A 13054-nucleotide genomic window follows, 5' to 3' on the forward strand; every position below is an offset into this window, starting at 1 on the left:
TGCAAAAAGAAGTCTCACTGAAATGGAATTACATCAGTGAGAGAACTAGGGTTGCAAAAGCTCTGTAGGCCCTTTTCAGAGTCCCAGCCAGAATTCCTAATTCAAAGATTCTTCAAAGACAGTGCTGCTATTGTGAGCCTTTAGTTGCATATGTAAGATTTTTACATTAAATCATCTGACTTAATAGGCTGAAATTAAAATTAGAGAACCAGAGGTCAAACTACTCTGATTTAAGCCCTGAACACATGACATTTTAATCTCCTCTCTGGTCTAGGAGAGAACACTGTGAACATATGCACCTCCTGGTTCAAGGTTCAAATACCATCTCATCAAGACGAAGTTAATGGTCATTTCCCCATCCTGTCTGATTGCCAGAGGATAGAAAAACTGGCGCATTTACTATGTTCCTAGGTCCTTCAAGGTTTGCTTCGGGTATCCTAGAAGAATAATTTATTTACAAGCCAAGTGTTAAGTTTGTAGCTAATGTACACCACATTCAGTTGCGACAAGCAGTAGTAATAGTTTGGCCTGAGCCTACCTTCCTTCCTCTTTATATTTTGCATCTAGAAACAAAATGAGTTTTCTGAAACTGATAAGCTTTTTACCTTCTACCTGAATGACTGCTTCATTTAGTTGATGATGGATGTCCTTACATGTAGAAAGGGGAATGCAGTAGGCAAATACTGTGGTATAGCAGGCAAATACTGCAGTGAAGAGCTCAAAAGCACTTAACACTGGCCCAAATCAGACCTCCACGAATTCAACAGGAGGCAAATCAGGCTAGAGCAGAGCTTATCACAAGTAGTACAATTTGTAAACATGATATTGTTTCTTACCTCGTCAAAAAGGGCAAACATACTTTCTAACGTGTGGGAAACTGGAAATTCCAAATATGCTGAAAATTCCCTAAGAGCAACCTTCTGTTCTTTCATTTTCATGGCACTTGTAGCATATTTATCAAGATCATCTTCAAGTGTTTCTGGTTTCAGCCTAGAAAGCACATTATTTTTGCACATTTTAAAAATAAACCTAGTTTTAAAAGACAAGTATCAATACAGTGAATGAAGCGATGAGTAATAATACTGTAAAATACAACAAAATACAGAATCAGTGTTATGAAACTGCTTTATTACAAAAATAAGTACAGGATTCCTACCATTTTAAGGCTCCCTTTAGTTCCTGAAATATGTTAGAAATGACTGGTAAGCTTCAGGAACCCTGGTCATAAACTTGTGTCCTCTATCTCGGTTATAAGACAGATGTATAAGCAGTCCAACATGTACAAGAAACATGAACCTAGAACTAGCCAGTAAGAAATACCAGGCATGGAGAGCTAGGCAGGATTTAGGTCACCTGAACACAGCTGTGTTGCAGGACAGTAACATAAACCAATTACGATTCCAAATTTACTAATATCACTGAACAGGAAAGACCTGATGCATCTCATCTAAAAGAAATCAGGGATTACATAATAGCGATTATACTGCTAATCCTGCTTGTCAGTTCTTATTTTTCACATTCGGTCTGTAGTTAGACACCATGATAAGGCTACCCATCAAACAAGGCTACAGCTGTTAATACAGCTACAAAAATTACCTCGTTCCTTCTGATTGCAAAACCAGAAGGATGATGGAACGGGTTTATACTAATGCAGGTATCTGCTGCATGGTGTTTTTTTTCTGCTAAGTCAAGCTTCCTGTTTTTGTTTTGTAAAGATAAATTTTGCTATGAATATAAGTGGTGCTGCAGGTATGTGGGGTAAAGTGAACACTGTCCCTAGTAAAACAAATCAAATCTTGACCAATAGATTTATTCTGAACTGGTTTAGGGTAATGGTAGGCACCCAAATTTTTCAGTCTGAAGACAAAAGGAGCCAGTAACATCTTCTACAGTATTCTTCTGCAGTTATCTGTTTTGCCATTTGCTGGTGCAGACAAGGGCAAGCAGTTATTTACAAAACCCACAAGCTCACAACAGAATTGCCTCCAGACTGCAGCTGGACCTCCTCAGCAGCTTTCTCTCAGTGAGGAGACTTTAATCAAATATTTAATTAATAACAACATACTCAAAAGTTTAAAAAAAAAAAAAAAAAAAAAAAAAAAAAAAAAAAAAAGAAAGCATTCCTGGTAGGAAGATTATCCTATACTTAAGCTCCAGACCTCGATTGCTAGCTGAAATGACTGAACAACCCTTCCCAAAAGTTGCTCTTAAATAAAAACACAATTACAATGCTCTCTGCCATTAGCTAGCTTAACCTGCCAAAAAAGGACTAAACAACTCCAAGCACTGTATTTCTGAAGTATAAGACCCAAGTATGTTCAAGTTCTTTCAGAGACCGCATACCCTACAGAACATTCATATGTTCGCCCTCCTGGCAGGAAAGCACCTGCCATAAGTTTCAGTCCTAGGAAGTATAAAAAGAGCAGTGAAACACTCCCCTGCAACATTTGTTTTCCATGATGTAGTAAAAAAAAAGGAGCAGGCACAAAGGAATCCATGGAAGGCTTGAGATGCACACAGCACTCAGCTTCTAACATGCAGCATTACATGTAAAACCAGTCCACGGATGATAGATCCTCCCTGTAGGAGCTGAAATGGATTTTAACTGTAGGATGAGGCCAGCTGGCATCTGAATGCTCCCTTGAGATAAGCCAGCACTGACACAGAATATGCAGTCTAGCATCTGTCTCTAAACCAGAGAGATTTGATTTGGAATACAGTGACTCAAAATTCACTTTCCAGAACTGAGTAAGCACTTGTTTGGTGAGTAGTATTTGAGGCTTGATGGGGTCAAGTCTTCACCAAACATCTAGCTAAATATTCTGAAAAGCTAAAAGTTTGACGGGCAAAAGCTTGTATCGAAAATAGACATAAGTTAACACAAATCTTACAGACATCTTGTGGTTTTGGATTATAAATATAGAAAAAGATTCAAGACAATCTCAAAACCAGTATGTGGATCAGTGAGTTGACCATTTTGCTTCAGCTTGAGTCTGAATGCACTGTACTTAGCTGGAATCCAAGGGGGGTTCACTTCCCTCTAGCCCCATCAGAATCAGAAAGTAACTGGTGTGTGGATGACCAAGACATACAATGCTGAGGTCTTTTGAAGCCAAGCATTCCAAATCCCACAACAGGCTGCAGTTCAAAACCAATATGAAAAGGTTTGAATGTCTCAATTCCTTTACAATTGTTACTTTTATCCCAGTGGAGGCTATAAAAGCTAGAAGGCCAGTAGTGGCTGCCTCTGCCCATGAAATCACGTTTGTTTGCCTAATGGCTTCAGTGCAGCATCAAGGCTATATGGGACATAACACTGTTTGCTACCGTGGCGTTTTGCCTGATTTTGTAAACCAATCCATAAAGATGGAAAGGCTATTTTTCAGGATGAACAGCTCTGAACATTTAATCCTTCACAGCAGACTTGACGGGAAAACCAGATCCCTGGTGGTAGGATACTTTCAGCAGAATTACCACTGTTCTTAGTGAGTGAAACGTCTTACCCTCCTTAAAGCTAGTTGAAAACAAACTCTTTCCTAGCTGCTGTGGCTACATGGCTTCTGGATTGCAATTGGATGCCCCAACTGGAGTACAGGCTGAGCAAATTTTACAGACATGTAAACGGTAATGAATCCTGTAGATACATCATAGGAACAGAAACAGTTCTGCAGTGTAGCAAACCAAGATATAACTTGACTTCAAAGAAAACAGAGGAAAAGCAAGTCTGGATTTGCCTTCTAGAAGTCTTGCATTTAAAAGTGGGTGTTACCTAGAAGGTATGTTCTTGCTCAAAAGCAAGTATTAAAAACTGGAAGCAAAATCCATTTGATAAAATTCACTGTTTGAGTTATTCAGGGATATGACTAGATGATCTTAATGCCATGCTGGCCTCAAAGCCTTTCAATAAGCAGCAAATGACTGCATTTCCATCAATCATGCATTAGAGGTGAAATCACATTACAAGCTTCATCCAATTGTGCCAGAAAAATACCATGGTAATAGCCTTCTTTGCTGGCATGTACACAAATCAAGACAGGATGATAGTTCACCAATGTGCAATTGCTCAAACCAGACAAAACTTTCGGGTTGTGGGGAACCTCACTTACAAATATACATAAATCATTTTAGAGGCGAAAGCAAAGATATCAAGAACTGTAATTTAAAAACACAGCTTTAAATTCAGCAGACAGAAGCCAGTGAATGTTACAAGGAGATTAAACTGAATCCTGGGATTATCAACTGCATCATAAGAACGAGGCTTTTTTTTTTTTTTTTTTTTTTTTTTAATATGTTGGAGGAGTGTTGTGTGTTTTGTGTGCATGTGTTGTACATTCAGAGGTTTTGGAAAAATGAAGCAAGAATCTATCTGGTTCATCTACCTCTAGAAGTCTCTATCATCCTACTGGAAATGCTGTTCTACATTCCTTTTTCTCTAATGCATCCTTGCCTCCTTTTTATTTCCAGTTATGTACAGAAGCTGGAAGATGAAGGAAAAAAAGTGAAATAAAATAAAGTATGGAATTGAAACATTAAAACTATGCTCCATACTTTCAGGTAAGGAGACACAAAAGGAAAAGGGTGTTTACATATTAAAGTAGTTAATAGGCTGAGAATGTAAGTTTAGTTTGTGGTTGTTTAATAGGATGAGAAGAGAAACACAGAAGAAAAGCTAAAAACAGCAGTAAGTTCTATGTGGTTTATGTGTTCCCCCCTCCCCCCCCCCCACTGTTTCCTGAAGCTTTTTGGGGAGGTAGAGCCAGAGGGAACTGATGTCATAAGAGGAGAGAAGAGATGAGACATACTGCTTAAAAGAAGCTACAGTTTCATTAGAAAGTACATCTAGCAGTAACCCACTCAAAAGACCAACCACTTTGTGCTTCCTGGGAAACAGTGACCTCTCTGCCCTCTCTATTACAACACTACCCAGTCACAAGACTGTGCTATGCCAGCACTGTTCTCCTTCATAGATGGCATGGGGAAAGGGTAATTGACCCTTAGCTGTATCAAATGTTACAAGCCCCACAGTATTCCTGACCCTCCCTGGGAGGGGTCTTCCACTTCTGTACAGGAATGAACTCTATACACTGCTCACTTGTTAGACTGAAAAAAAAATTATATAAATTTTACAACTTATTCCACACATTTGGGTCTAGGGGCATTGCTTGCAAGTAGAAAAAATCCTGTATTTCTCGGTGCACAGGCAAACGCCTTTCAAAATGTGTTTCCACTCTCATCTTAAGGGCAGAAAAGAATGCGAGCCCTTGTTTATGCATAAAACAGCTTCCCCAGTCAGGGGGAAAGGCTTAAAGCCCTTGCAAGTATGCAGTAAACAATAATTATATAGTTTTCCTGTTCAGATGACCAGAAAAAGGTTATCCACCCTTTTCTGCAAAAGAGAAGGCTTGATTCCCCAATGCATGAAGAGAAAACAAAACAAAACAACAACAAAAAAAAAGAAGAAATAATTTTAAAGGCATCTAGGGCTGCTCTTTTTTCCCTGATGGTTTAAGTAATTGTCTTGACATCTGAAGTTGGCTTTGAGACATTTGATTCTAATACAGTATTGGTTTAACCTTTATATTAGTTTCCCTGACTACAGTATGACTACATTCCATATGTACTCATAAATGTAATATTGTTATATGAAGAAAAACCATACATAGATATATAATAAAGATGCACCTTATGTATAAATATTGTATATGCTCACCCAAGGCTTCTCACAAGCTTTGCAAATTCTAAAAGACACGTGTCTGAAGGCAGACGAAGTTGTCCTTCAGCCAAGGCTAGCTGACAGTCTTCAAATGTATAGTCTGTCACTGAAACTCCCAATGCCCTTGAATAAACCAGAGAAACACAGGAAGCAAATTAACCTATGAAAACTGAGCAGAATGTTCATTATTTTGTTTTGTACTGCAAGAAACCCTGCAACAACTCTTCTCCTCTCTGAAGAAATAAGGGAATCCCATAGGAGAAAGTTCACATACAAAGAATGAAATATTGTACACTATGAACCCACTACAGAACATATATCCTTACTTCATAAGTACATGAAAATGTAAAAGAACAAGGCAAAAGTCTTTAATACTTTCAGAGAAGTAACAAAAATAATTTCCAAGTTATTCATCCATAATTATGTATTTTTCAAGTTTTAATGTGAAGTTTTTATACTGTTATTACATTAACATTAATAAATCAATCATCACCTGAACAGAACTGTTACCTTCAGATATTAAAATTATACAACAGGCAATATTTTTAAGAGTACTCCATAAAGAATGGATAGAACTTAAAAGAACAAGTAAACTCTAAGCAAACATGACATATTTAAATATATGCAATAGATGGAAGAAAAAAAAAAAATACTCCCAAGTGTTCGTGCACCAAACAATTAAGTATTCATTTTTTTTTTTTCAAACTTGATGCTGTGTGGTACAAACTGCAACGAAGATAGCTCACAAGGAAATCTTGATAAAGCAGTTACATTATATTTGCTGCACTGAAGTTTAGAGAAAGACTGTTTTTTAAGAAGCCTTGAAGAATTCAGTGTACAAATGTAAAAAGCAATTTAGAAAGCAAACAGCTTCATACAAGTTACTCATCTGCCATATTTTCCATTATACTCGATTTTACTTGTAGTAATATAGAACATCATTTCTACTGTGCAGCCTTTTCTAGTTTGATAAAGTCCTCACAGGATTTCCTAACTTTCATTCCTTTCATCTGGAGGTTTTTCTACCTCATTAGTAATCACCTTTTTTGTCTATTAAATTAACTTACATCAATAGCAAGACTTAAAAAATCCTGAGACATATCACAGTCATTTTGGCTGTGATGAAGATTCTGCATCCAATGCTGCACTTATTGTAGCCATTTTGATCTGTAATTGTAGTTTCATATAATAACCAATTAGTTTCTGTTAAGTAGCTTCTTCCTAAGAACCTCTTAAAAGGCCTTTGAATGCCAGCGTGAGGTCCACGAGCCAGATCTTTTATCCACTGATTAACTTCAGCAATTCTAATACAGTAGTGAGATATGCACTTAATAATAAAGCTACTGATCGGGGTTTCTCTCTTCTAAGGATAAGAAAGTAAATACTCATGAAAAAATATCACTGATATTCAAGCTCAAAAGTACTAAATGTGTTAGATATTATTTATAAGCTACTTATGAATAAACAGGACGTACACTGTCGTGTTTCTGGATGAATGGCCTCACCCTTGCACAAAAAAAAACAAAAACAAACAACAAATAGGAAGGGAACAAAAAGAAGCAGCCAACTAAATCAAAAAAATGTATAGATGTATAAAAAGGTGTATAGAAGAGGCACTAGTATTACACAACATGAAATTAATTTTCTTTGGAAGAAGAAAGAAGGAGTGCTTATCGTGCCAGTTTAGATTACTTCCTATTCCCTACTTTCGTACTGTGTGTGCTCTAGATTATCTTGTTAAAAACTTCCCTGTCAAAGATCAGGCAGGGAAACAGATGAATTCCAGGGCTGAAAGAATACAATATAACCCACAAGGAGTACTACCCAGAGCGGCTTACCTAAAGGAATGTGGTAATCACTAAGGTCACGTCCAGTCAGGCACATTACACAAAATTTAATTAGATCTTAAAGGCAACAGTAGGTGTAGCACGCAACAGAAATATGGGAACTTATAGAAGAAGTGTGGGGAAAAGACACAGAAAAAGAGAAGCTAGTTAAAAATAAGCTAAAAGAAGAAATTGAAAGGGTAAACGTTCATTTGTGGTACAGAATGAGACATCATATTAGGGAATCAGGATAAAAAAAAAAATATAAAAAAAAGTTGTTAGCACAAAAAAAGTCCAATATGACTAAGCAACAGATTAAAGGTGGCAATTGGAAGGATTTTTTTTTTCTTAAGAAAATTTCAAGGAAAACAGAAGATGACAGACAAGTTAAAACATAATCATAAGCTGGCAAGCCAAAGCAAGAAACGATAAATTGTAAAAATAAATAAATGTTGGAAGCTTTTCAAATACCTCAAAAGGAAGATGACTAAGAAAGATCAGGCTATTCAAACTCCATGCTAGGTAAAGGCCTGCCATACTGGCATCCCAAGAGCAATGCCAGATTTAAATACCAACCCCTACATAATGGTCCCTAGACGAAGCCTTTTGAAAGAGGAACAAAAATCTTATGATAGAACAAATTATAAAAAAAAAAAAAAAAAAAACAAACCAACTATGACCTGCTCTTTTAATAAATAGCTGTGTACCCCCCTTACATAAGGGGCAGCATTTCAACCAGACTCAGTGCAATCGGTACAGGAAAATTACTACTGCAGCTAACACCTGCATCGTCAACACAGACACAAACAGGCTTGAGAAGGACAAAGCACCTTCTCTTGCTCATCTGTTGGCAGTTTTCCAGCCTTCGTACCTCCAGAAAAAGCAAAACGAAACAAAATCGTATGTTTATATATACATCCAGACTTTTAGAATTACAAAAAATCAGAAGCAAGGAAGATGAAGAAGCAACTTTTGTTCAGAGTTAAGTTCAGTTGTACGATCAGCCAAGGCCAGATAAAATTAAGAGTTCAAGGGGCTCCTGAGTTCAGAAGATAAATCACAAGCCATATAGGGCTAACACTTTAATACGAGAAGACCTTGATTTCAGCTCAGAACACTGAAAAAGCTGAAGCTGGGGAATATCCAGAGTTCATTACTTCTGCTACAACTTGCAATTTTTCCAGTTTCTTAGAATAAAGACAGGCATACTAGCATTCAATGTAAAAACCTTGATGCAACTTTAACTCACAGGATTTTCTACAGAACTATTTCAACTTGTCTCCATCAAGCTCTCTCTACTTCAATTCAACTTCTAGGAAAAGAAAGGTTATTTCAATTTGAGATGCAGATTGCAAGTGCACCATGTTTTTTATAAACTATGAATGTAGCAGCTTTTCCCATGCCTTCACCTGGAAGCATTTTTCTTCCCCCCTCTTTTCTTCATACTACCTCTACTTCCCCAGTTCGTTAACCTGAGCTTGCTCTCTTCAATGTTCAGCTAATTTTATGTGGCCAGATATGCATGTCTACTTGACATACCTTAAGACTTTTTTCACCCTTGCCTTCCTTGAAATGCTGGGCATTTGCCTTTCATATCACCACCCAACATGGAATTCCAAAGCCAGCAAGTCAGTTCAAGCAAAACAAAAATACAAAAGTCTTCTTGCAAACCCAGTCTGTTGCAGGGGATGAATTGAAGTGTGTATCAGTGGTTGTTTGTGTTTCATCAGTGTTCTATTTCTAAAACAGCAGCAGCTTTCCTATGCTTTACTATTTGAAATAACCACAGGTAAACAACGAATACATGGAACTATTCTTAACTCCATTAAAAAGTCATTGCTGAAAATGCAACCTCAATAGCACACAATTCAGCTACATTAGCTTTCATATGATTCAACCATACCTTCCTCCCCAGAGGACTTTCACACCCACAGCAGCGAAAGTATTGGATTGTTATATAAAGATGTTTAAAAAAAAAAAAAAAAAAAAAAGCAACCCCTACAGTTCCTGCCTCCCTGCCTTCCTCACCGAGGAAGGCGAGTGCTATATAGTTTTGTATGCACTACGGAAGATGACAAACTGCTTTGCCAGTAGGCAAAAACACTGACTTGATTTAACACATTTCTTTGATAGTAAAATTAAATCATCCATCTGTTTTTATTGCATATTACAACATACTTACTCTGCCATTACACGTCTGACGTTATTGGCGTATAACACTGGATTCCTTCTTTCTTCTTCTGACGGAATATACACAGGTAGAAACTGCATACAGAAAACTGAATTATACCAAGAACATTTAACGTTTTAAGCAACTTGTATTGCAGTACCGTGGTGAAAGATTTATACAGTGCATCTTTAAAAAAAAGCACAACTCAAATGCTTAAAATTCATCACACTTCCAGAAATTCATTTCTTACCTCATGGAACCCAAAGATTTTTATCTTCTTTTCATTAAGTGGGAACAGGAAGTTTTAAATCATTTGGAAGTATTAGCATTTTCTTCCATGAGCCCCTGACATTGAAATTATACTTCTTTTTTGTTCAGCTCTTCAGAGATAACCAAGAAAACCATCTGCTACATGAGCTTTGTTGAAAATTAGCTTAAATATTGAGAATTAAAGTTCTCAGAACATTAGATATTTACTGTTCCCACCTCGTATTTTGTAATCATTCAATTTGCACATTAAGCAGTCAAGCATTTTCATCCTTCTGTTGTCGGAAATTTTTCAAAAATTTCTCCTTCAAATTGGGCACCGGGTATTAGTACTCAATTAACAGAAAACCTCTAAATGCATGCAGAAGTGACCACACAATTAAACCAGAGCTGCTGGAGACCTGTGATAGAAGAGGCAGCTTTCAGAATGAGATGGCCTACGTTCAAAGACGTTTGAGCTTTTACCTATGACTAAGTATTTATTAAACTATGATGTAGGCACCAAGATCATTCCCAGTTTCACCTACAAAAACCCTCAGAACATCTCATTTCCACTAACTCACTCTTCAGATATAACGAGTAAGAAGGAATCACTGACTCCTCCCCACCCCATGTCAGTACAAGACAGACAATTCCTTTGGTAGTGTAATGACATGAGAAAATTTATACACTAACTGATCAAAATGTTTATAGTTCTGTGGAAAGCTTCGGAAGAAGAAAACAACTGTCATAAGCTTAGTTATATTTAACATAGTTACCTATGGGTAGTACAAAACTGGAATTATGATCCAGGAATTTCATACTGGTCTTTAAAAAGAAAGTAAGAATTGGAAAATAAACATCTATTTTTATCATTTAAGCAAAGAATTCTTAATAACTGAAGTTAGCAGCATTTTCAGTATCACATAATGGTATGGTCAGCAGAATCCAAAATTCTGGGTCATCTAAAATCATTAGAAGTTTGTTTCTTAGAAGTGTTCAAAGATTGAAAAAAAAAATTTACTTTGAGTTTTCCTAGTTTCCCTATACTCAGCACTGTAACTGAAAACACACTATTCTTCTCTTCTAGGTGCACAAGTAATTATGTTGGTCCAGCAAGATATAACATATAAAAGGACAAAGAACATGAAGCTAACAGAGACAGAAAGATTGTTCCTTCAAATTGCAAGCCCAATTATATTTCTTTTACTTGAGTTGCAAATTGCTATCAAGTAATTCATCCAAATGCAGGACAAGTTTGAATATGAGGCAATTTCAGAGGTGTTCTATGTACCTGTGCCTAACGAGATGGAAACAGCACCGTCATTCTGGCATCACGAGCAAAACCAACAGAACTCTCAGCTACTGTGAGGTGATGGATGTTTGAACACTGATGCTGACAGGCCAGCAAAACAAACTGGCACGAGCCAAAGCAAGCTGCACGTGCTGATGATCACACACCCTTTTTTTCTTTAAGAGCTTGATTGCACACTTGGAATCATTCTGGTATGCAAAAGATGGACAGCCCAATCTTTATAGCAACCTATCATAAAACCTACGCTGATGTTTGCTTTTCAATATACATGCTGGATGACATGTATGGTACACCACGACATTCATTTGATACATAGAAAACCAGACCAGAAAACCTCTGATTCTGATTGCTTGGCAGTTAGACCTTACCAGCTATTATCTAATCAAAACCATACTAATACTGTACTGTCTGGCTGTACACCTCCCTGAATAACTGGATCTTCAGCTCTTACTCTGTTATCAACGTTGGTATTTATTTACCAGTATCCCTGTGTTGATGGAACAAGGCAGGAGTAAAAGCCAACTAACTTTGTAGAGCAGGGAAAAACCACGACTGTGAACACAGAACCACCCTTTCTTCCACTACATTCCTCAATCTGCAGCACTTCCTTTACAAGACCAGATTCAATATGTAGCTCTCAAGCACGCTGCCTCACCCTTGCAAACAGCCTGGCAAAAATCTCTGCTCCTCTACGCCCTGCCAGCTCGTGCTCTAGGACAGGGTATTTCATTTACTTAAAGACGACCAAAGACCATAACTTGTCCTTGTGCAAGATCTCTGTGAGCTACAAAACTCAGCAACTGCTAGCAGCTGCTGCCTCAAAAATCAAGAAAGCTCAGCAGTGTTCACTTGTGTGAAAAGACTCATTTTACTTGCCTAGGGCAGAAAATCATGTTTCCAAGAGAGTAAAAATCCTGCTTGCTCATCAGCTGGTTTGTTTTATACTTGCAAGAGGCAATAACTCCCCAGCCCTTCTAGCTCATATATACCTTACTAGAAGGCAAAATATGAGTTTTGAGATACTCATCTGAATATAAAAGTCTTTCACACAAGTAGAGAATACTGACTGATCTTTGCAATGGAATTTCTCAAGCATTAAGAGTACTTGAAAAAAAGTTACAAGACAAACATGGGAAAAACAAAGTATTATAAACAGATATAAAGTGAAAGAATCCAGTTGTTACACACTATATAAGCAGGACAGTAGGAGCCTGGTAGAATACTTTTAAAGTAAAACATATCTCCCCTGTGAAAAAGATCTTATCTGCTGTGGGTTACCAAAACAGAACGGGGAGTAGTTTACTGTAAAAACATTTTCAGATAACTTTATCATCCCTTTTGTAAGCTGGCAGTTCCTATTATCTTATATGCAACTTTTTTTTTGTTGTTGTTAAAGTACATCTACTTTTCTTCTTTTTGACACCACGATCAGACCACTATTTTGTAAATAAGATTTTTTTTTTAAGCCGTTAATAGCTGAAAACTTTCAGCTGAAGCGATAACACCAATCACAAGTTTCTGCAAGACATACAATTGTTTAGTGGCCAGTATTCTGTGCATTCATTGTTTTCCAAATATTTATTGAAGAAACAAAACACAGAACATTGCAACGATTACTGTGATTAGGATATGTTGTATATAACAATAGCAATAGTTCTTCCTACTAATTTACCCTGCCATCAGATCCATCAGTCAAACATAAATACATTTTCACATTTCCACTTCAATAGCCTTCAGCCTTAAGACCACAATGTTTTCCTCAAAACAATGTTAAGAATATACAT

At 37.1% G+C, this 13054-nt stretch overlaps 1 protein-coding gene across 1 annotated transcript in view; it reads right to left on the reverse strand.

The window, feature by feature from the left end:
• Positions 1 to 13054, reverse strand: part of LPCAT1 (lysophosphatidylcholine acyltransferase 1) — a 53741-nt gene that overhangs the window by 14910 nt on the left and 25777 nt on the right. Inside the window, exons 9-11 of the mRNA XM_082755237.1 lie at positions 9722 to 9804; positions 5711 to 5836; positions 837 to 990 (exon numbers count right to left, since the gene is read on the reverse strand). Of these exons, the coding sequence (XP_082611363.1) occupies positions 837 to 990; positions 5711 to 5836; positions 9722 to 9804 (363 nt within the window). The remainder of the gene's footprint in view (positions 1 to 836; positions 991 to 5710; positions 5837 to 9721; positions 9805 to 13054) is intronic.

The sequence above is a fragment of the Aythya marila genome (assembly GCF_965140915.1).
Source record: "Aythya marila genome assembly, chromosome: 2".
NCBI lineage: Eukaryota > Metazoa > Chordata > Aves > Anseriformes > Anatidae > Aythya > Aythya marila.